This window comes from Suricata suricatta, chromosome 8, assembly GCF_006229205.1.
Source record: "Suricata suricatta isolate VVHF042 chromosome 8, meerkat_22Aug2017_6uvM2_HiC, whole genome shotgun sequence".
In the NCBI taxonomy this organism is placed as follows: domain Eukaryota; kingdom Metazoa; phylum Chordata; class Mammalia; order Carnivora; family Herpestidae; genus Suricata; species Suricata suricatta.
In genome coordinates, this window is record NC_043707.1 from 101,649,523 (window position 1) to 101,675,960 (window position 26,438).

The window sequence follows — 26,438 nt, forward strand, 5'->3', positions numbered from 1 at the left end:
AAGAATGAAATCAGGCCATTTGTAGGAAAGTGGATGGACCTCGAGGGTGTCATGCTAAGCGAAATAAGTCAGGCAGAGGACAGACACCATATGTTTGCACTCATAGGTCTAACAGGAGAACAGGAGAAACCTAATGGAGGACCAGAGGGAGGGGAAGAGGGAAAGAGAGTTGGGGAGAGAGAGGGTCACAAAACTTGAGAGACTATTGAATACTGAAAACAAACTGAGGGTTGAAGGGGGAGGAGGGAAAAGAGGTGGTGGTGATGGAGGAGGGCACTTGTGGGGAAGGGCACAGGTGTCGTATGGAAACTAATTTGACAATAAACTACTTACAAAAAATGCAAAAAAAAAAAGCAATTAAAAGAAAAAGTCAGTGCTAAAACCACATTTTACTTTATTTTCTGTTGTAGTTAAGCTCATTTTGGAAAGCTATTTCTTTCTTTCTTTCCTTCTTCCCTTCTTTCTTTCTTAAATTTAACATACAGTGCAATATTTGTTTCAGGAGTAGAATTCAGTGATTCATCACTTACATACAATACCCAGTGCTCATCAAAGTCCCTCCTTAAGACCCATCACCCATCTAGCCCATCTCCCTCCGTCAACCCTCTGTTTGTTCTCTATCATTAAGAGTCTCTTGGGGTATCTGGGTGGCTCAGTCAGTTAAGCGTCTGACTTTGGTTCAGGTCATGATCTCACAATTTGTGGGTTTGAACCCTGTAACAGGCACTGTGCTGACAGTTCAGAGCCTGGAGCTTGCTTCAGATTCTGTGTCTCCCCACTCTCTGCCCCTCCCCTGCTCACTCACACGCACTCACTCTCTCAAAAATAAATAAACTTAAAAAATTTTTACCAAAAGAGCCTCTTGTGGTCTGTTTCCCTCTTTCCTCTTTTCCCCCTTCCCATATGTTCATCTGTTTTCTTTCTTAGATTCTACATATGAGTGAAATCATATAGAATTTGTCTTTCTCTGATTGACTTATTTCACTTAACTTAATACATTTTAGCTCCATCCAGGATGTAGCAAATGGCAAGATTCCATTCTTTTTGATGACTTTTATATATATATATATATATATATATATATACACACACACACACACACACACACACACACACACATATAGATAGATAGATACATAAAACTTTATCTATTCATCAGCCAATGGACATTTGGGCTCTCTCCATAGTTTGGCTATTGTTGATAATGCTGTTATAAACATTGGGGTGCATATACTCCAGTGCTAAGACTAGTAATAATCCATCCTGATACACTGCTGACCTCTCCTGTGATGAGCTAAAAGAGAACAGATGACATATCCCTTAGGGAGCCAGTCAACTCCTATGACCAGCACAACTGGTAAATCGAGTACTCAGTTTCACTAGACTGGGTAAAAATTGTTACTTGAAGGCACATATGGATTAACAGTTTTTGAAAACTCACAATACATTTAGCATTAAAACTTTGTTGAGTATAATTACTTTTGCGAATCCTAAGACCCTGTAGAATTCTTCAGAATCTGATTCATTTTATTAATAATTATTACTTACAAGAGTAACTGCCATTCATTAACAACCTAAGTCTCACTGTATTAGAATACTCTTTAATATATCAATTACTTTTATATTCATAATTCTATGAGTAAAAAGCAGATGCCCATTCAGAAAATAGGACTCAGAGCTGAATAGATGAGTTGCCTGAAGACACAAGCTAATAAGAGGCAGAAACTGGATTTGAATTCCGTTTCATTAATGGCTTGTTTTTATCTATATCTCACATTACCTTTTAAATATTACTACTTCTCCCTTTTGCAGATTTTTCCTGGAAGCGTCAGTATTTTGCTTTTAGCCAGTGTGTGTGGGAGGTGCGGAATCAGATCCCAGGTCTCAACTAACATTTTACTTTTCTATCAAGACAAGAGCACCATCTAGTGGCATATATGTTGCCACCAACAGAGTCAAAGACCATAAACAGATGGGAAGGAAATGGTTTTTCACTGTCTGCTTTCCTCCACTGGTTTGACACTACCTTGTCACAAATTGTAGTGTGTCTCCATTAACTCTTGTAAGTCAAAAAAGAAGAGGAGTCTGACAACACTAAGGATTAAACGAAGTTTAGGAGTGAGACAGACTCAAGTTCAATCCAATATTCACCATTTACTTAGAGACCTTGGTAAGTTACTAAAAGTAGCTTGAGTCTGTCTCCTCATTTGTAAAATGAAATAACACCATTTACCTGACAGGACTACTATGGGATTACATGTGAAAATCACCCACACAGTACCTGATCGGAGAGCTTCCTCAGTAACTACTGGTTCCTTTCCCTAGTCCCCTTTTATGTAGATTCAAACCACGTGTATGTTCTCTTTTTGTTTTTGCTTTTAATTTTAAGTAGGCTCCACATCCAATGTAGGGAGTCGCATGCTCTACCAACAAAGCCAGCAGGCACCCCCTGCTTTGTTTTTTAAAAAATCAGACCATGCCTCTGGCTCATACTGTGTTTAAGACAACTTCCATAGTTCTTTTGCATGTAAACTATAGTAAAGGCAAATTCCACAACATTTATTCATTATTTTTATAAATCTACAAAATCAACAATAAGCTTTTTTTGAGTACCTACTTACTATGTAAGCAGGCATTGAGACGGTGGATGGGAACTCACTACCGAGTAGGGAAAATGGAGAAAATAACACGTAATACCATGTAATAAGTACTTTCATGTATGTAAGTGGTGAATGTAATGAAAAGATAGAAAAGGACCAAATCTGTTTACAAGGACGTGGACGAGAAGTGCTATACAGAAGGGACATTTAAAAAGTCTCTAAAAGATGAGCTCACCAGACAAGGGCACAGAATTTCTGTCATAAGAAAAAAATATATCCGTATATCAGAAGCAATGAGGAATGAAGAAACACAGTGAGGAAACGCAAACCGGGATGGATGGAGAGGGAAGGAGAGATCTATGGCACAAGACAATGATGGCTCATTAAGCTTACTTGAATCTAGATGATAAATGCATTACCTACCACCACCATTATCATCATCCTCACCCAAGGCAGTTATCATGTTTATATGTAATATGTGCCCAACCCTGTCCATACATAATTGTTAAGCCTCACAACAACCCTGCAAGTTGTAGTTTATCTTCACAGAGGTTAAGAAATGTACCCAACAGCACAGAGTCAATAAAGGGTAGAGCAGAGTGAGATTCCATCTCAGGTCTCTGACTCTACTACACCAGTGGTCCCAAACTTGGCTATACAACAAAACCACCTGGAGAATCTGTTTTAAAAAATAGTTCTAGGGATGCTTGGGTGGCTCAGTCAGTTAAGCATTCGACTCTTGGTTTCAGCTCAGGTCATGATCTCATGGTTTGTAAGTTCAAGGTTGCCCTGAGCTCAGCACTAGCAGTACAGAGCCTGCTTGGGATTCTTTCTCTCCCTCTCTGTCTGCCCCTGCACCTCTCATTCTCTCTCTCTCGCTCTTGCTCTTGCTCTCTTTCTTAAAATACATAAATTTTTAAAATAAAAAACAAGTTCTAGACCCTATTCTAAAACAGTCTACAGAGTAGAAGGAAACCTAATTGTAAACAAAGTCTCCAAATGATTCTTAAATAGGAAGCCAAATGGCAGTCCAGCTCTTTGAAAACACCACAAAGACACTTAAACCACACACACACACACACACACACACACACACACACACACACCCCTAATTAACAGCTTCCATCTATGTACCAGGTGCCTAATTCTCACAAAATCCTGTAAGGGTATTATATTCCTCACTTTAAAGAGAAAACTCAAACTCAGGAAGCTTATAGATAGATTCCCTCTTCCAGTCAACAAGGGCAAAAATAAGATTCAAACACAGGTATGCCTGGTTCTTCTCGGTCATGCTCTGTAGTAATCTGCATTCTAAAAAAAATAAAAAGACCCTAAATGACCCTTGCCCCTATATAATCTCCTCCACTTTCAGTGTGGGTGGAAACCTATGAATGTGATGACATACTATGCAGTGATTACATTACAGAATGAGTTATTACTGGAGTGATAATGGCAAAAGGGAGATTATCTGGTGGGTGTAACCTAATCACACAAGGTCTTTTAAAAGTGGTGTTTTCTGCCGCTAGTAGCAAAATAGGAAGAGAAATACAAAGCACTAGAAGGATTCAAGGCATCTTCCCTGCCATCTTGAAGATGGAAAGGGAATCGTGACAAATAGTATGTGCAGCTTTCAGAAGTTAAGAGAAGAACCCAGCTGACAGACAGCTAGCAAGAAAACAAGAACCAACCTCAGTCCTACAGCCACAAGGAAGTGAATTCTGCCAATAACCTGAATGACCCAGAACAGATTCTCCCATAGATTCTTCCTCAGGGCATCCAGATAAGAGCCCAGCCCAGTCAGGGGGAGGACTCGGATTTCCCTTTCCCTCAAACACAGATGTATTGAGGTCAGATTACTTGGAAAACCCAGGAAATCAATCTGCAAAGTGGCAGAAGGATCTCCGCAGGTGGAGGGAAACAGCATGGCAGGATCAAGGAACGTGCATGCGAATTTGGGTGAGATAAAAACAGCATAGGCTGGGGGGAGGGAACCCCTTCTGCAGAGAGACAGAAGGGAAAGAAAGACAAAGAGCCTGCGGAATTGCGGTATCTAGTACAAAAGGAAAACCTCTAGGGACCACAGACTAGGGAATGAGAAATATAGAGTGCCAGTTTCTACTTTGCAAACAGCCTCAGCTCAGACTGGAGTTTTCAAAAGTGCTCAATGAGCTGGAACCGTGTGCACATGCTTGGCAGGGAAAGAGCCACCTTGGAGCACTATAGTGATCTCAGGGGTGCACTGAGAGAGAACAGTCTCCTAACTCAAGTACTGTGGGAAAAGGGTTTATTGCCTCCACAAGGACAAAAGACACTGCAGGCTCCAGCCAAAGGACTTTATCGACAGAGCTGAGTGGTACTACCCCAGAACATGGTCTGTGAGGTGCAGGGTCCTTTAAGACTCCAGGTTTTGAATCCCAGCCAAGTCCCTAGGGAGTCAGGGGAGCACTGTGGAGCAGGGCAAACCAACCGCCTGTGCTACTCTGTGAGGGCTGCCTGAACAGCACACCTGATCTGGGAAGGAGAGATTGGGGTGTCATCATTTTTCTCCCAAACACCAACACAGCGGGGCTTCAGAGAGCAGCACAGTGGCCCCCAGTGGAGGGGACCACTTACACCAAATCCCACCCCCCCTCCATGCCTGGTAACTACTTATCTACTGAGACTGATCTACTGAGAAAACTGATGGCCTCTCCTCCAGGCCAGCACAGCCACCCGTCCCAGGCACCAACAGACAATTGTTTTGTGTCTTTGTTAGTGTCTGTTTGTTTGTTGGTTTGTCTGTTTGGTCTCCTCTTCTCTTTTTCTTTCTACCCTCTTCTTTTTTTCTTTTGGAATCAAGCTCATAGTTTCTGATTTTTTTTTGGCCAATTCTTATTTTATATATATATATAGTTTTTTTTCCTGTTTTGTTTACTCAGGCATTTCTACTCTATTCTTTTTACGCCTTTTCTATACCTCTTTATTTTCCTTTCTCTCTCTCTGGACTAAACCTTATAGGTTTTATTTGCTTGTTTTGTATTATTTTATTTTTGTATTCTCTGTTTGGTCTTTTACTCACCCCTTTCATTTTTGTCATGGGGGGGAGGGAGGAGCCTGATCTTATACAAAAGGATACGTTTTCCATACCATTTCTTTATTCAAGGGTTGTTTCAAAAAAACAAATCAAAGCACACCTGGTGGAAGGTCCAAACACTGCACCACAAGCAAGAGGAGCTTTGCAGAGGACTGACCAGCAGGATAGAGCAGCCAAAATGCAACACCAGAGTGCATACAACACGCTCCAAAAACAGTTCCTGAAGCGCTGGCCCTGGTATAGGACCCTATTTAGTATAACAGTACTTGCAGGTGCAGGACACATAACAAACTATAAAAACAGAAACATAGCCAGAATGATGAAACAGAAGAATTCTCCTCAAAAGAAAATCCAGGAAGAAATGACAGCCAGAGAATTGCTCAAAACAGAAATAAACAATATATCTGAACAAGAATTTAGAATAACAGTCATAAGGCTAATAGCTGGACTTGAAAAAAAGCACAGAATGTTGCCTACTAGAGACTCAATTTAGACTGGAGGACAATTGCAGATTGAAACTGAGGAAATGGAGAATCATCGATCATGCTACTGGATGTCTAAAGAAAGCTGGAGTAGCCATACCTACACGAGACAAACTAGATTTTAAAACAAAGACTGTGAGTCACCTGTGTGGCTCTGTTGGTTAAGTGTCCAACTCTGGGTTTCACCTCAGGTCATGATCTGACAGTTCGTGGGTTCAAGCCCTGTTTTGGGCTTTGCACTGGCAATGTGGAGCCTGCCAGGAATCTCTCTTTCCCTCTCTTTGCCTCTCCCTTGCTCACTTTCTCTTTCTTTCCAAAATAAAACAACTTAAAAAAATAATAAATAAATAAAAATAACACAAAGACTGTAACAAAAGATGAAGAAGGGCATTAAATCATAATTAAGGGGTCTATCCATCAAGAAGAGCTAACAATTGTAAATGTTTATACCCCCAACATGAAACACCCAAATATATAAATCAATTAATCACAAACCTAAACAAATGTACAGATTATAATATCATGATTGTATGGGACTTTAATAGTCCACTTACATCAATGGACAGATCATCTAGGCAGAAAATCAATAAGTAAACAATGGCTCTGAATGACACATTTGATCAGATGGACTTAACAGATATATTCAGAATTTTACATCCTAAAGCAGAATACACATTCTTCTCAAGTGCACATGGAACATTCTACAAAACAGGACACATACAAAATAGCCCTCAACAAATATAAAAAATTGAAGTCATACCAGGCATATTTTCAGATTGCAATGCTATAAAACTTGAAACAAACCACAAGAAAAAATCTGGAAAGTCCCCAAATACATGGAGGCTAAAGAATATCCTACTAGGGGCACCTGGGTAGCTCAGTCGGCTGGACGTCTGATTCAGCTCAGGTTCATGATCTCACAGTTCATGGGTTCAAACCCCATGTCAGGCTTTGTACTGACAGCTCAGAGCCTGGAGCGTGCTTCAGATTCTGTATCTCCCTCTCTGCCCTCCCTGACTCTCACACTTGCTCTCGCTCTCACTCTCGCTCTCTCTCTCTCAAAAATAAATAAACATTAAAAAAGAAAAAGAATATCCTACTAAAGAATGAATGGGTCAACAGGAATTTAAAGAAGAAATGAAAAAATATACAGAAGCAAATGAAAATGAAAACATGACAGTCCAAACCCTTTGGGATGCAGCAAAGGCAATCCTAAGAGACAAACACATTGCAATTCAGGCCTATCTCAAGAAGCAAGAAAGGTCCCAAATATACAACCTAACCTTACACCTAAAGGAGCTAGAAAAGCAACAGCAAAGAAAGCCTAAAGCTAGCAGAAGAAGAGAAATAATAAAGATTAGAGCAGAAATAAACAAAATAGAATTAAAAAAAAAAAAACAACAGTAGAGCACATCAATGAATCTAAGAGCTGGTTTTTTGAAAGAATAAATAAAATTGATATAACCCCTAGCCAGACTTCTCAGAAGAGAGAGGACCTCAACATATAAAATTACAAATGAAGGAGGAGAGATGAAACCAACATCACAGAAACACAATTATTAGTACTATGAAAAGTTATATGCCAACAAACTGGGCAATATGGAAGAAACAGACAAATTCCTAGACACTCACACACTACCAAAACTCAAGCAGGAAGAAACAGAAAAATTTGAACAGACTAGCAAAGAAATTAAATTGGTTATCAAAAATCTTACAACAAAAAAAGAGTCGGGGCCAGAGAGCTTCTCAGGGGAATTCTACCAGACATTTAAAGAAGAGTTAATACCTATTCTTTTCAAACTGTTCCAAAAAATAGAAACTGAAGGAAACCCTCCAGATTCATTCTATGAAGCCAGCATTACCTTGATTCCAAAACCAGACAAAGACCCCACTGAAAAGGAGAATTAGAGGCCAATACCCTTGATGAACATGGATGTAAAAACTCTTCACAAGATACTAGCAAATCAAATTCAACAGTACATTAAAAGAATTATTCACTGATCATGTCAAGCGGGATTCATTCCTGGGCTGCAGGGCTGGTTCAATATTTGCAAATCAATCAATGTGATATATCACATTAACAGAAGAAAGGATAAGAACCATATGATCCTGTCGATAGATGCAGGAAAAGCATCTGGCAAAATAGAGCATCTTTTCTTAATAAAAGTCCTCAAGAAAGTCGGGATAAAAGGAACATACCTAACATCATAAAAGTCATATATAAAAGGCCCACAGCTATTAACATCCTCAATGGAAAAAAATTGAGAACTTACCCCTGAGATCAGGAACACAACAGGGATTTCCACTCTCACCACTGTTGTTTAACACAATATTGGAAGTCAATCAGCAATCAGACAACAAAATGAAATAAAAGGCATTCAAACTGGCAAAGAAGAAATCAAACTTTCACTCTCCACAGATGACATGATACTCTAAATGGAAAACCCAAATGACTTAAGTGTCCTGAAGTCTAAGGACATAAGGTCAATGTACAAAAATCGGTTGCATTTCTGTACACCAATAATAAAACAACAGAGAGAGATATCAGGAAATCAATCCCATTTATAATTGCATCAAAAACCATAAAAAAACCAGGAATAAACCTAACCAAAGAGGTAAAAGAGCTATATGCTGAAAACTATAGAAAGCTTATGAAAGAAATTGAAGAAGACACAAAGAAATGAAAAACATTCCATGCTCATGGATTGGAAGAACAAATATTGTTAAAATATCAATACTACCCAAAGCAATCTACATATTCAATGCAATCCCAACCAAAATAGCATCAGCATTCTTCACAGAGCTAGAACAAACATTTGTATGGACCACAAAAGACCCCAAATAGCCAAAGTAATGTGGAAAAAGAAAACCAAAGCTGGAGGCATCACAATCTTGGACTTTAGCTTATATTATAAAGCTGAAATCATCAAGACGGTATGGTATTAGCACAGAAACAGACACAAAGAAAAATGGAACAGAGAACCCAGAAATGGACCCACAAATATATGGCCAACTAATCTTTGACAAAGCTGGGAAGAGTATTCAATGGAAGAAGACAGTCTCATAAGCAGATGGTGCTGGGAGAATTGGACAGCACATGCTAAAGAATCAAACTGGATGTGGAGACTTTCTTATACACAATAATAAATTCAAAATGGATGAAAGACCTAAAAGTAAGACATAAAATCATCAAAATCCTACAGAAGAAAATAGGCAGCAACCTCTTTGACCTCAGCCACAGCAACTTACTTGACATGTATCCAAAGGCAAGGTAAATAAAAGAAAAAGAGAACTACTGGGACCTCATCAAGATAAAAAGCTTCTGTACAGAGAAGGAAACAATTAACAAAACTAAAAGGCAACTGACAGAATGGGAGAAGATATTCACAAATGACATCTTGGATAAAGGGTTAGTATCCAAAATCTATAAAGAACTTAACAAACTCAACACCCAAAAACAAATAATCCAGTGAAGAAATGGGTATAAGACATGAATAGACACTTTTCCAAAGAAGACATCCAGATAGCTAACAGACACATGAAAAGATTCTTAAAATCACTCATCATCAGAAAACTATAAATCAAAACCACAATGAGTACCACCTCACACCAGTCAGAGTGACTAAAATTAACAACTCAGGAAACAACAGATGTTGGCAAGGATGTAATGAAAGGGGAACCCTCTTGCACTGTTTTTGGGAATGCAAAATGGTACACCTTCCCTGAGGAAAAGTGTGGAGGTTCCTTAAAACATTAAAAATAGAATTATCCTACAACCCAGCAATTGCACTACTAGGAATTTATCCAAAGGATCCAAAGGATTCGAAGGGGCACATGTACCCCAATGTTCATAGCAGCACTATCAACAATAGCCAAATTATGGAAAGAGCCCAAATGTCCATCAACTGATGAGTGGATTAAGAGGATGTGGTATACATACATACACACACACACACACACACACACACACACACACACACACGGAATACTACTTGGCAATGAAAAAGAATGAAATCTTGCCATTTGCAACAAAGTGGATGGAACTAGAGGGTAGTAAGCTAAGTGAAATAAGTCAGAAAAAGATAAATTATCACATGATTTCACTTGTGGAATTTGAGAAACTTAACAGATGATCATAGGGGAAGGGTAGGAAAAATAAAATAAAAAAGAGGGTAGTAAACTGTAAGAGATTCTTATATACAGAGAGTTGAGGGTTGATGTGGGTAGAGCGTGGAGGGGGAGGGGTGAGAAAATGAGTGATGGGCATTGAGGAGGCCACTTGCTGGATGAGCAGTGGTTGTTACATATATAAGTGATGAATCACTGGATTCTGCTCCTGAAGCCAAGACTACATCATATGTTGACTAACCTTAGAATAAAATTAAAGGAAGGAAGGAAGTCCAGTCAATACCTTGATTTCAGCCTTGTGAGACCTTAAGCAGAAAATGCTTCTGAAGTGTCTCATTTATAGAACTATGAGATAATAAACAGGTAATCATGTGGGGTTTTCTTCCTTTTCAGGTAGAAGTTTTTTGATTGTGCTAAAACACACATAAAATTTATCAAACACTTTTAAGTGTGTAATTTAGTGACATTAAGTATATTTATTCACACAACTGTATGACCACCAGCGTCCATCTCCAGAACTTTTTCATCTTCCTAATCTATAACCATGTACCCATTTAACACTTCCCAATTTCCCTTACCTGCAACCCCTGGAAATTACCGCTTTCCATGAATTTGACTACTCCAGGTACCTCATATAAGTAGAATCATACAGTATTATCTTTTTGTGGCTGGCTTATTTCACTTTAGTATAATGTCCTCAAGGTTCATTCATGTTGTAGCATGTGTCAGAATTTCCTTCCTTTTTAAGACTATCATTCCATTGTATGTATATACCACCCTCTGTATATCCATTCATCCACTGAATGAAAACTGGGTTGCTTCTGCTTCTAGGCTATTGTGAGTAATGTTGCTATGAATGTGGGTGCACAAATATCTGTTTGAGTCTTGTTTATATGTATATAAATCAGTACTATTTTTTTAAGTTTATTTTTGAGAGTGAGAGAGACAGAATGTGAGCAGAGAAGGGGCAGACAGGGAGGGAGACAGAATCCGAAGCAGGTTTCAGGCTCCAAGCTGTCAGCACAGAGCCTGATGTGGGGCTCAAACTCATAAACTGTGAGATCATGACCTGAGCCGAAGTTGGACACTTAACTGACTAAGCCACTTAGGTAACCCTAAATCAGTATTATTTTAAGTCAGTTCACTATCTTGAAAACTGGGTGAGTAAAGGTAAATAATCAAGCATCTATCTTGTTTATTTGATCTGTAGCACTGGGTAAACAAATACATGAAGACAACTATCTCCTTATAAAATTATTTCTAATAAAAATTTTAAAACAAGATGATGAAATATCACAATTTTGCAACCCCCAAAATGAGTTAATGAATCTAGGTACCAAGCATCAGTAGCTGCTAATATTAATAATGAGCAAAAACCAGACATTGCATATCATTTGATAAAAGAACACACCACCACCTATAGTCTTATCAAAAGGATCAAACCTGAGTCTGATCTCGTCTCTGCATCCACTTGCTAATTTGCAGGAAAAGCAGAGGGCAGAGGAGTATGCAAAATTACAGCTGTGTGCAATCAGTAAAACCCATACCATGGAAAACTAGAAGTTGAAGGGTCTGGATTTTTCAGTAGATAAATTACAAACAAATGTTATCAAGTTAAAAAGAAGGCCAAGACAAAAGTACAGAATTTAGGAATGTAAATCCAAGAAGTGATTATTATAACAGAAGAGTGGTTACTTTAAGAGCCAGGGAGGGGCCTATAATTTAAATAGGTCATATAAAGAGGCTTCCAGCATACTTGCCAAAATCATATTTCTTAACCTGGGTGGCAGACACAAAAGTTAATAATTAAGCTACATTTAAAAGAAAAAATAATGCATTAAATGTAATAATGAGACATTGGTCCAAATTCAGATTGAATTCAATTGAAGAGCTGTCTCAAAACAGCTCTGCCAAAGTCTCACTATTTAGCTATCTCAAGCCAAGAAAGCAGTTAATACCAGACTGTGCCGTGACTAAGGTCAATAACAGTACTTAGAAAAGCAATAAAACCAAGGCAACAAAAGAGAAGCCAATGGAAAGAAAAAAAACAGTAAAGAGTATCATAGTTGAATTTTAAAAAACATTTATGCTATCACATACACGTCATCTGCTCAGAACAAGCTTATCTCATTTCTATCCTGCAAACCCATGATACTCGTTTCTAACTCTACAGATTTTTTCCCATTAATTTTGTTTTTGGATTCTGATACAAGATGTCAACATAGGAAGATCCTGAACTCACCTCCTCCTACAAACATACCAAGTCTTCAGTTATATGTGGAATAATTTCCTCTTTCAAAAACGTTAAATGCTGGCTGAGTGACAAACAACACATTCAGTAAATGAAATGCAAACCACATCTAAGTGTGTAGGAGAGGCTGGGACAAAATCTTACCATAAACCATACTCTAGGTACAACATCTCATAACCAGGAGAGAATTCAAAGCCTGGAGTTTCTCCCTGAGGAGCAAAGGCTTCAAACCTCGCATCGGGCATCCCAACTTTCAAGACATACACTTGAGAGACAAAACATCTTTGAAAATCAGCTGGGCTTGCATTTGCAGACCCACAAGACTCCAGCAAGCAGGGAAACTACTCTTAAAGGGCTCAAGTGCTCTGATTCACCCACCCCAAGGCCCAGCTCACAGACAGCTGATCACACCCAGACTTAAAGTGAAGGAGGCTTACCTGCTAATATTAAAGCATCAACCTAACAGGCAAGCATCTAATTTAACACACACATCTAAAAGCCTCTCAGGATACTATCCATGGACAGAAACTAGTAGATGCCATTTTCACACTCTCCCTTTGCTATGCTCAGGGGTACCAGTATCTCTTGGAAGGAAGCTTTTCATGTGTCTGTTGCCCTATTTAGGGAATCTACTGCCTAGGAGATGCCTCTTGATCTGGAGACCTGGGGGGCTTGCATTCCTGGTCCCACAGAACTGTAATAATTGTTGTCACCCACAAAAAGAGTATACTTGTCTGGTGCCCTGATTTTTGCAACTGCTACCAGGGGACTCTCTATATCACTTTACTTTGGTAACGAGTGGGGCTTACACTTGTGGGTCCCACAGTCTGTAACCAACAGAGAAAAAATTCTTAAATGGCTACCACCCCAGAGTATAAGAGGCAACAGATCCAGGAGTTCAGTCCTTCTGTGAAGTAAACTAGCTAAACATCAGGACCATAGCATGAGGGGCTTCTAATTACACATGCATCCTGGGACCTTGGAGGGTGGATGCTACCTTCATATTCACCCTCTGCCACACTCCAGAGGACCACTGTCTCCTGGACAGAAGCTTTACACATGTCTGGTGCCCTGGTTTTTATGCCTGAAGCCCCAGATTTTCTGGCTACTGCCCAAAGAATGTCCCTTAATCACCTGGCTCTAGTGGCCAGGGTGGGTTGCGCTGCTGGGTCCCACAAGACTGTGGTAATAGAAGAGATGGTTCTTGGCAGGCTACAACTACACAAACAGAAGATTAGGGCACATTCTCCAGTCTATCTGTGAAAGGGGCCCCTTTGCTCACCCAGTAGCTTTGGTTTGAGAGGCAAGCTTCACATTTGGCACATATTTACTGACTAATGGAACTGTTCTCAGGAAACATAGACTGCGAACACCATCTTGGCCCTCTTCCTCTGTCTTGCTCAAGCTCACTGGTGTCACCCAAAAAAAGAATTGATACATGCATCTGTAGCCCCAATTTCTGTGTGCAGTCACACAGGGGATGCCTCCAGATGGCCTGGTTCTGATGGCCAATAGGGCTTACATTTAGGGTCCCAAAGGTCTGTATATAATTGCATACTTTTGGGGGGGTTATTAATATTTTTAATGTTTTTTTTTTTAATTTCACATTAATTAATTTATTTGTTATTTATTTCTTTTTGAGAGACAGAGAGAGCAGAGCAGGGGCAGAGAGAGAGGGAGATACAGAATCTGAAGCAGGCTCCAGGCTCTGAGCTGTCAGCACAGAGCCCAACATGGGGCTTGAACTCACAAACCACAAGATCATGACCTGAGCCGAAGTTGGACACTTAACCAACTGAACCACCCAGGCGTCCCTATAATTGGATATATTTAAAAGCTCAGACCTCAGGGTCTGGTTTCCAGTCAGTTTGAATATACGTGCTGAGTTCCTTCCCTTTGGGACACTGACAGGTCTTGGTGCATCCTGAACTACTGGGAGCTATTACAAATATAATAGGCTGCTTGGACAAGCATTAAGGTTTGAAAGACAACCAAGAGCTGAGGAAGGGTTGAATGACAAGTTTCACCTCCTACATGAGGCTACTCCTTCAAGACTGGGGAAGGTAGGTGAGAGTCAAGCAAAATGAAGAAAGAGAGGCATATGGTCCAAATGAAAGACCAAGATAAAGCCTTGGGGAAAAAAACCTTGAAACAGAGACAAGTAATTTACCTGATTGAGAGTTCAAATTAATAGTCATAAGGATGCTCACCAAACTGGAGAGAAGAATTGATAAACATAGTGAGAATATCAAGAAATAGAAAATATGAAGAACAAAATAGAAGTCACATAAATGAATATACTAACTAAACTCAAAAATACATTTGAGAGGTGTCTGGGTGACCCAGTGGGTTAAGCATCCAACTCTTGATGTCGGCTCAGGTCTTGATCTCAGGGTTATGAGTTCAAGCCCCACACTGGGCTCCACACTAGACACAGAGCCTACTTAAAAACAAAACAAACCAAACAAAAAACACTCAAGGGGTTCAACAGCAGATTAAATGAAGCAGAAGGAAAGATCAGCCAACTTGAAGGCAAAGCAGTGGATCTCACCCAAGCAGAACAGCAGAAGGATGAGAAAAAGGGAAGACAGTTTAAGGGACATATGAGACAACATCAAATAAACAATCACATTACAGGACTCTCAGAAAAGCAAGGGAAAGGGGCAGGAGTCTTACTTGAAGAAATGGTGGCTGAAAATTTCCTTAACCTGGGGAAAGAAACAGACATCCAGGTCCAGGAAGTACAGAGAATCTCCAATAAGATAAACCCAAAGATATCCATACCAAGACACATTATGATTAAAATGTCAGGGGTGCCTGGGTGGGTCAGTCAGTTAAGTGTCCAACTCTTGGTTTCAGTGCAGGTCATTATTTCACAGTTTGTGGGTTAAAGCCCTGCATCAGGCTCCACACTGCTGGGGTGGAGCCTGCTTTGGATTCTGTCTTTCTCTCTGCCCCTCCCATGTGTGTATGCATGCTCTCTCAGAATAAATAAACTCTTAAAAATAAATAAATAAATAAAATATCAGAAGTTAAAGAGAGAATCTTTAAAAAAAAACTTGTAATATACAAGAGAACTCACATAAGATTTTTCAGCAGAAACTTCACGGGTCAGAAGGGAGTGAATGTTATATTCAAAGTGCTAAAAGAAAAAACTTCCAACCAAGAATACTGTACTCAGCAAAGTTATCATTCAAAAGTTAAGGAGAGAGAGAGTTTTCCAGATAAGTACAAGATAAAGGAGTTCATCACCACTATACTGGCCTATTAAGAAATGTTAAAATGACATCTTTAAGCTGAAAAGGAAAGGTACCATCTAATAACAAGAAAACATATGGAAGTAAAATTCTCACTGGTAAGACTAATATATAGGAAAGGTGAGACATTAACCATTTTTAAAGTTGGTATAAAGGTTAAAAGACAAAAATAATAAAACCAACTATAACTATAATAATTAGTTAAGGGATACATAAAATAAAAAGATGTAAAATATGACATCAAAAACATAAAACATGATGGGGAGTAACAAAAGTGTAGAGTTTTTATAAGTTGTTACTGACATAAAATATACTGTTATATATAAAAGCTGTTAACTGTGACTCCCATGACAACTGCAAAGCAAAAACCTATAATGAAACAGGAATCTAAACATAATACTAAAGAAGGACATGAAACCACAAGAACAGAGAGGAACTACAAAAATAACCAGAAAACAAATAACAAAATGACAATAAATATATACTTATCAATGATTACTTTAAATGTAAATGAACTAAATTCTCCAATCAAAAGACAGAGTGGCTGAATGGATTAAAACAAACAAACAACAACTAGACTCCTTTCTATGTTACCTGAAAGACACTCACTTTAGATCAAAGGACACATGCAGAATAAAACTGAAGGGACAGAAAAAGATACTCGGTACAAATGAAAACCAAAAGAAAACTGGTGTACCTATTCTTATAGCAGACAAAATGTACTTTAAAACAAAGATCATAATAAAGGACAAAAAAAGGTATTATATAAGGATAAATGGGTCAATCCAGCAACAGGCTATAACATTTGTAAATATTTATGCACCCAACATAGCAGAACCAAAATATATAATACAATTATTAATAGAGCTAAAGGAAGAAATTGATAACAATACAACAATTGTAGGGGACTTCAATAACCTACTTTCATTAATGGATAGATCAAACAAACAGAAAATCAATCAATACAGAAGCACTGTCCTTAAAAGACACATTAGATCAAATGGACTTAATAAATACAAAACATTCCATTCAAAAGCAGCAAAATACACATTCTACTTAAGTGTACATGCAACTTTCTCCAGGATAGATCCCATCAGGCCACAAAACAAGTCTCAATATATTTAAGAAGACTGACATCATAGGAAGAATCTTCTCTGAACACAATGGTATGAAACTAGAAATCAACCTGTAACATTGTGACTTATAAGAAATATATTATTTGGTTATTCAGAAGACCAAAATATATTTCTCACATATATCTGATCTTCTTCTATACTTTCCTTCTTCTTTCTATAGTTTCTGACTCACCCAAAACCTTTGGAATTTCCCCGGTATTGAGAGTGATAAAAGTGTTTTTTCTTACGTTAATGAGGCAAACTTTAAAACCCACATAAGGATGGGGGCATGTTGCCAGGAGAACCAATGATGTGATTAGAGCCATGGAACTTTTAGTCCACTCCAACCTTGGAGAGGAGAGAGAGGTTGGAGGCTGAATCATCCAATGTCCAAAGACTTAGTCAATCATGACTATGCACTGAAACTTCCATAAAAAACCAAAAGGACTGGGTTCAGAGAGGTTCCAGGTTAGTGAACACATGGAGATGGGGGACAGCGGCCTGTCTAAAGAGGGCACACCCCTTTACCCTTATCTTGTCCTTTCTCTCTTTATCTGGTTGCTGACTCATATCTTTTAGTAAACTGGTAAACATGTTTCCCTGAGTTCTGAGTTGCTCTGGAAAATTAATCAAACTTAAGGAGGAGGCTGCTGGAACCTCCACTTGGTAGCTCGTCAGTCAAAACACAGGTAATAAATAGCCTAGGACTTGCAATTGGTTATTTGAAGTAAAGCGTGGAGGGTGGGCTTGTAGAACTGAACCCTTAAACTGTGAGCATTTTTCAGACGCATCAATCAATGGAACAGAAAAGAAAGCCCAGAAATAAACCCACACATCTATGGTCAGTTAATTTATGACAAAGGAGCCAAGAACATACAATGAGAAAAGAACAGTCTCTTTAATAAATGGTGCTGGGAAAACTGGACAACAAAATGCGAAAGAATGAAAGTGGACCATTACACTACACACAAAAATTAACACAAAATGGATTAAAGACTTGAACATAAGACCTGAAACCATTAAACTCAAGGAAAACATAGGTGGTAAGCTCCTTGACATTGTTCTGACTCCAAAAGCAAAGACAAGTCAGACTCTAAAAGCAAAAATAAACAAGTGACATGACATCAAACTAAAATCTTCTGCATTGCAAAGGAAATCATCAACAAAATGAGAAGGCAATTTATTAAACAGGAGAAAATATTTGCAAATCAAAATACTGCAAATCCAATAAAAGGTTAATATCCACAATATATAAAGAACTCATACATTCAATAGCAAAAAATCCCCAAACAACTGAATTTACAAATGGGCAGAGGATGTGCCCATTTAAACACATTATTCCAAAGAAGACATAAGGTGGCCAACAAGCACATGAGAAGATGTTCAACATCCCTGATTATTAGGGAAGTGCAAATAAAAAACATGAGATAGCACCTCACAGCTATTGGAATGACTATTATCAAAAAGAAGAGGGGCGCCTGGGTGGCTCAGCCAGTTAGGCATCTGACTTTGGCTCAGGTCATGATCTCACAGTCTGTAGGTTCAAGCCCCACACTGAGCTCTGTTCTGACAGCTCAGAGCCTGGAACCTGCTTCAGATTCTGTGTCTCCCTCTCTCTCTGCCTATCCCCCATTCATGCTCTGTTTCTCTCTGCCTCAATAATAAATAAACATAAAAAAAACTTTTAAAAGACAAGAAATAACAAGTGTTGTAGAGAACATGGAGAAAAGGAAACCTTGTACACTGTTGGTGGGAATGTAAACTGGCAAAGCCACTATGGAAAACAAAAAATTAAACAGGACTACCATATATATCATCCAGCTATTCTACTTCTGGGTATTTATTCAAAGAAAATAAATGAACAAACAAAACAAAACTCATGGCTAGAAGAGATTGGTCATCAGAGGGGAAGAGGGTTGGAAGGTACACAATGGGTGAAGGCAGTCAACTGTATGGTGATAGATGGTAGCAAGCTTACTGTAATCACTTTGTAGTATATACAAATATCAAATTATTATACTGCACACTTAAAATTAATATAATGCTATAAACCAACTTTACCTCAATAAAAAAAAGAAAGAAATGAAGGGAAATATCATAAATGTTTTTATGAAGCAACTAAGAAAAAAAGACAAGTAACAAGTGTCGTTGAGGATATGGAGAAAACAGAACTCTCGTGCAATGTTGTTAGAAATGTAAACTGGTGTAGCAGCTACAGAAAAACAGTGTGAGGTTCCTCCAAAATTAAAAACAGAACCGCCATATGGTGCAGCAATTATACTTCTATGTATTTATCTGAAGACCATGAAAACACTAATTTAAAAGATGTATACACCCCATGTTCACTGGAGCATTATTTATAACAGCAAAGATATGAAAACTACTTAAGTGTCCACTGAAGAATGAATGGATAATTTGTGTTATATATATTTCTTTATATATCTATCTGTATGTGTATATATACACACACAGTGGAGTATTAGTCAGCCATAACCAGAATTGACTGTGAGGCTGTTATACCAGGTAAAATAAGTCAGATAGAGAAAAACAAATACTGTCTAATCTCTCTTACCTGTGGAATCCTAAAAACAACAACAACAACAACAACAACAAAACCAAGCTCACAGATACAGAGAACAGCTGGTAGTTGCTAGAAGCCAGGGGTAGGGTAGGAGAAAAGTTCACTGTTTTGGAGTTTTTTCTAGTTTCAATAAATTGAATGAAAAAAAAAAAGAATTTGGTTTCTTTCTCATAGTTTTCCCATTTCTTCCAATTAGCTACTGCTAATAAAGACAATAATATGTTTACCAAATATATTCACATCTTCAAAAGTGAACATGCAGAGAAAAGATGGCAGAGAGAAGAGCAAGAGGAGCCTGAGGAAGAAAAGACTAGAAGCTGATTTATCCAGTTATGATAAAGGTAGGCTCATCTTTAGATGTAATGGAGTACTAGAAATTGTATCCAATCAAGTACTCTTTCTTGCCTTAAGCAATCTGGATAATGATGGAAACCCCAGTAAGGAAGCCATGAGCCATATGTGGTTACTGGGTCCCTGATATGCAGCTCGTCTGAACTGAGATATGCCATATGTGTAAAGGACACTGGATTTTGAAGACTTAATATGAAAAAAATAATGTAAAATATCTCATTAATAATTTTTATTGATTACATGTTGAAATAACAACATTCTGGATATACTGGCCCAAACAAAATATATTATTAAAACTAACTTCACCTGTTTATTTTTCCTTTTTAAATGCAGCTACAACAAAATTTTAAGTTATATATGTGGCTCACATTATATTTCTACTGGACATCACTGCTACATAGACCCTTATTAAGTAGTGTGGAATAGGAAAAACAAAGCAACTATAAGTGTGGATTTTCATATTTATTTCTACTCTTTGCTCTACTACCAATACTACAACTCATTTGATTTCTTGTCAAATCAAAGAGCCCTTGTCTCTGACTGTAAAGTAGAGGTTAAAGAAAAAAAAATCAGTTGCTGCATTAAGTCATGAATGTAAAAAAAACAAAAACAAAACACTGAGTTCTGGTCCTGGTTCAGGCACTAGCAGTTACACCAGAGAAATATTTTTTCTGTCTGAGCCTTAGTTGCCTGTCCCAACAATTAGGAAGAAAACTAAACTTAGACCTCCATGATCCATCAAATTTTTTTTTTGCAAAAACTGGTTTTTATAAAATGAATAAATACTCACTCTGAGTCTAACACATCCTCTGCGAGAGCCTCTCATCATTTTGTCCTTGGACTAAAAGAAAAACAAAAACATTCAATGAATAAAAGATTAATAGACTATTTGTAGAATCATCTAGGGATAAAGAGAAAAAAATTGCAGTAGTAATATCCCCCCTTCTCCTCATCCCCCTGCAACCCCCAAAGTCACTAAGGATAGGAATTAGCAGTTTCAAATGAGTATGTTTTAAAGTGGTGGTGAGAATGTTGGTGCACCATTGGTGAAAATGTGAATTGGTGCACCCACTACAGAAAATAGTATGGAGGTTCCTCAAAAAACTATAAATACAAATAACATATGATCCAGTAATTCCATTTCTGGGTATTTATCCAAAGAAAACAAAAACACTAATTTGTATACATACACACATACACACTGGCATATTACTCAGCCAAAACAAAGAATAAACTCTTGCCATTTGTGACAACATGGATGAGCACATGGGGTATTATGCTAAGTGAAAGAAGTCAAACAGAAAGATAAGTAACATAAAATTTCATTTATATATAAAATCTAAAACAAACAAACAAAAACAGACTGATAAACACAGTCTGTGCAGTGGTTGCCACAGGGAAGGACGGAGGGGGATGGACAAAATAGGTAAAGAGGATTAAGAGGTATAAACTTCCAGTTATAAAATAAGTGAATCACGGGGATGAAAAGCATAGCATAGAGAACAGTCAGTAACACCATAATAACTTTGTATGGTGACAGATGGTAACTATATTTGTGGTGAGCAGTGAGTAATGTACATAAACGCTGAATCACTATGTTGTACACCTGAAACTAATATAATGTTGAATATCAACCACAAAAAAATAAAATGAAAATCTTTTATAGTCTATATAAATAAACCTAATCATAGAATTTTGTGTGCCTTTAATGTAGCATATATTACACTGTAATTTTCATTCCTCCTCATGCCATTTGACTCTCGCTCAGTGTTTCTCATAGTTTAAAGAAATTGAGAAACACCTAAAAGGCTAAGAATCACCCAAAGATTTAAGATTCACTCCCCGAGATGATCATGAGTCAGGCAGATAGAGGACCACATTTTGAGAAACACTGCTTTATCTCTTTTCAATTCCCCAAATGGGTCACAACTTTTTTTTTAATGTTTTTATTTATTTTGGGTACAGAGAGAGATAGAGCATGAGAGGGGGAGGGGCAGAGAGAGAGGGAGACACAGAATCTGAAGCAGGCTCCAGGCTCTGAGCTTGCTGTCTGCACAGAGCCTGATGCGGGGCTCGAACCCACAAACGTGAGATCTGACCTGAGCCGAAGCCGGCCGCTCAACCGACTGAGCCACCCAGGCGCCCCTGGGTCACAATTTTTGCATCTGAGATTTCTCATCCAATGTTCCTCAGCTTAGAATATACTTGACTCTGATTTTCTGCCTTTCTGCCACTCATCAAGCACTTACCTTACCTCTGATTTGGATTCCTATGCTGTGCTCTGAGAGTCTCTGTATGTTCCCCGTCATAGCATGCAGCACCCTGTGCTATAATGGCTGGTTTGCTTGTCTAAGTCACCCACAAGACTGCATATTCCTTAGGAAGTAGGAATTGGATCTGACTTACGCTCCAGAACAGTGTCTGCCACACATTAGATGCTCAAAAAATATTTATTAATAAAATGTTGCTTACCTTTTAAGTATCTCTTACTAGACTGAGCTGAGCAAAGGCTATATTCTGGATAATAAGCCTTATGTTGATACTCAGCAAAATAAAATTAAATTTAGTCATGTGTAATAAAGTGAAACCTCAATTAATCAAAGATTTAGAAAGATTTAATACCTCCACAACTGGTATTTTTCTGTACTTCCCTATGTGATTGAGAAGTCTAAAACAAGCCAATCTCATGAAACTATGTTTTAAAGAAAACTGTTCCACTATAAGCTACAGATGCCCTACGTCCAACGCACTGAGCCACAGGCAAACTTCTAGTTATGACAATAGGGGATTTAATATACGGCATAGTTACTAAAGTTAACAATACTATATTGCGTACTTTTTTTGATGTATGTTTATTTTTGAGAGACAGAGACAGAATGTGAGCAGGGGAGGGACAGAGCCAGAGAAGGACACAGAATCCGAAGCAGGTTCCAGGCTCTGAGCTAGAGCACACAGCCCAATGTGGAGCTCAAACCTACGGACTGTGAGATCATGACCTGAGCCGAAGTCGGACGCTTAACCAACTGAACCACCCAAGCACCTCTATATTGCATACTTAAAAGTTACTAATAAAGCAGATCTTAAAAGTCCTCACCACACACACACAAAAGGTTAACTATGGGAGGTGATAGATGATGTTAACTAACCTTACTGTAGTTAATCATTTTGCAGTATACACATATATCAAATCATCACATTGTACCTCTTAAACTTACATATAATGTTATAATCAATTATATCTCAATAAAGCTGAAAAAATAAATATTTCTTGGGGATATCTACATATCTGTACATAAAAATCTGCTTTATCCCTTTCATTGTCTGCAGTACTTTCTATGAACATAGCCTATTTTTTCATTGACCCTAAACTTATGAATGTAACAATATTACAAAGATAAATCAAAGTTGACTCTTAAAAAAAATGTAGAGACATAGGAATTCATGTTCAAAAATGATTATTAAACAATAGAAGACAATCTTCTTTTATTCCACTTAAAATAAAGGACTCATACATTTTATTAAAAATTCAATACTAAGCACAATTTTAAGAGTTCTTTGTGAATACAGTTAGCAAAAACACAGTTAACAAAAACATTCCCCAAACAAAAACCTTGACCATACCCTAGACTTATCTTCAAAAGTGTCAAGATGGGCGCCTAGGTGGCTCAGTTGGTTGAGTATCCGACTTCAGCTCAGGTCATGATCTCATGGCTCACGGGTTGGAGCCCCGCATTGGACTCTGTGCTGACAGCTCAGAGCCTGGACCCTGCTTTGGATTCTGTGTCTCCCTCGCTCTCTGTCCCTCCCCTGCTCATATTCTATCTCTCTCTCTCTCAAAAAAAGGGGGGCACCTGGGTGACTCAGTCAGTTAAGCGTCTGACTCAGGCTCAGGTCATGATCTCACGGTTCTTGGGTTCAAGGCCCGCATCAGGTTCTGTGCTGACAGCTCAGAGCCTGGACCCTGCTTTAGATTCTGTGTCTCTCTCGCTCTCTGCCCCTCCCCCACTCACGCCCTGTTTCTGTCTCAATAATAAACTAAAAAAAAAAAATTATAAAAGTGTCAAGACAAACACAAAAAATAATTAGTTTGAAAATAATCCATGAGAGAGAAAGAATACAACTCAAGGTAAGAACCAACACATTCATCCTCAATTACTCTTCCACTTTTAAAAATATGGTTATAGTAAACAGGAAAAGAGTAAGACAGGCCGCAATGATGATACCACTATTAGGCTTATGAATTAGAAAACATTGAAAGAAATAAGTGAAAATAATTAAAATAAATTTAAATAGATACAATCAGACAAATTCTGAATGTGAAACATCCTACAAAATACTTTGTTTAGACTCTTTGAAATGTCCAAAAAAGGGGGAACCTGGAGGGCTCAGCTGGTTAAGCACCCAACTTTGGCTGAGGTCATGATCTCACAGTTTGTGGATTTGGGATCCACATCAGGATCTCCACTGTCAGCACAGAGCCTGCTTTGAATCCTCTGTACCCCTCTCTCTCTCTGCTCCTTCTAACCTTCCTCCCTCCTTCCTCTCTCTCTCTCAAAAATAAACATTAAAAATAAACAAAATATAAAAATGTCAAAAAAAAAAAAAAGGACCAGCATGTAAATAAATACAATACAATGAAAAATAAATTACATGAATACAGGCACAAAGTGATGTGAGCTACAGAAGGCTCCCTGCCATGAAAAAAAAGATCAGGAAAGGCAATACTGAAGTGAGACGAGGTTTCAAATTTCAATCTGAGACTTAAAATTTAAGATTCTAATAAGAAGAGAGGGGACGTAGGAACAAAGGGCATTCCAATCTAAGGAAACACCACCAGCAAAGGCACAGGTATAGAAACCTCTACATACAAACTATTCATAGGAGCATAGAAGACCCAAGCATGGAGTGCAGAGAGGAACAGGGAAAAAGACAGGACTGAAGGAGATTCCTCAATATCCATTCTCTCTTCTTCCTTTCAGTATTAAAATCCTCCACCCCAAGTTTTAACCGAACACGTGGCTCTCCTGTTGGATATTACACTTCCAGCCTCCCTTTCACCTAGATACAGGCTATTGATCTATGCACTGCCCAGTAGGCTATGAATGGGAGCAATGTCTGCAACACATTATGCTTTTATTGTTGTGTGTGAGAGAAAAAGTGAGCACGAGTGTGTGAAAAAGCCTCTGCACGAGAGGCAGAGGGAGAGAGAGAATACTAAGTAGGCTCCATGACCAGTGCAGAGCCCCAGAGCAAGCTCAAGCTGAGGACAGTGAGATCCTGACCTGAGGTGAAATCAAGAGTCAGATACTTAAACAATTGAGCCAGCCAGGAGGCCCTACATTGTGTCTTTAAAATAAAACCGCTTACAGGGCGCCTAGCTGGCTCAGTCAGAAGAGTATGTGACTCTTGATCATGGGGTCATGAGTTTCAGCCTTGTGTTGGGTGTAGAGGTTACCAAAAAAAAAAAAAAAAAGCATAAATAAACTTTAAAAAAAAGAAACTGCTTAAAAACACATTCTTTTCAAGCACACATGGAACATTCTCCAGGACAGACCACATGGTAGGCCATAAAACAAGGCTCAATAAATCTATAAGGATAGAAACAATTCAAAACATGTTCTTTGATCATAATGTGTTAAAAGCAGAGCTCAATAACAGAAGGAAATTTGGGAAATTCACAACAATGTGGAAATTAAATGATATACTCCTAAATAATGAATGGGTCAAAGAAAAAAACCAGAAGGGAAATTAGAAAATATTTGTGATCTGGGTATTATATGGAAACCAACTTGGTAGTAAACTATTTTAAAAAAAATAAAAAAAGATAAAGATAAAAAAAGAAAATATTTGTGATATGGAAATGAAAACATACCAATATTATTTACAGGATATGATAGTGAGAGCAGTTCTTGGTGAGACATTTATAACCATAAAAGCCTACATTAAAAAAGAAAGATCTGAAATCAAGAACCTAACTTTTTACCTTAAATAATAACACAAAGTAGAGCAACTAAATCTAAAGGAAGCAGAAGAAAGGAAATGATAAAGATCGCAGCAGAAATAAATTAACAGAAAATAGAAAAACAACAGAGTAAAACCAATGAAACCAAACACTGGTTCCTTGAAAACATCAACAAAATGGATAATTTAGTTTTACTAACCAATAAGAAAAGACGACTAACATTACTAAAATCAGGAATAAAAGAGGAGACATTACTAACAACCTTAAAGAAACATAAAGGATTCTGACTAAAGACAGTAAAATCTGAATAGACCTATAACAAGAGATTGAACTAGTAATCACAACACTTACCACAAAGAACAGCCTTAGGCCCAGGTGTGTTCACTGACAAATTCTACCAAATGTTTAAGGATCTAACAACTTTTCATACACTTCCAAAATTTTAGAAGAACACTTCCCAACTTTTTCTATGAGGCGAGTGTTATTCTGATACTAAAACCAGACAAAGATATCACAAAACCAATGCCTACTTGTGAATAAAGATGCAAAAATCCCTAGCAAAATACAAGCAAACCAAACCCAGCACCATGTAAAAAAGGACTGTACAGCATAACAATTATGGTCTAAATTTGTGTCCC

General features: G+C 38.1%; 1 protein-coding gene across 4 annotated transcripts in view; it reads right to left on the reverse strand.

The window, feature by feature from the left end:
• OSBPL9 (oxysterol binding protein like 9) overlaps window positions 1-26,438 on the reverse strand; it is a 170,088-nt gene that overhangs the window by 116,605 nt on the left and 27,045 nt on the right. For all 4 annotated transcript variants that reach the window (XM_029947255.1, XM_029947254.1, XM_029947253.1 and 1 more), the window contains exon 2: window positions 20,629-20,679. In XM_029947255.1, coding sequence (XP_029803115.1) covers window positions 20,629-20,679 — 51 coding nt within the window. The remainder of the gene's footprint in view (window positions 1-20,628; window positions 20,680-26,438) is intronic.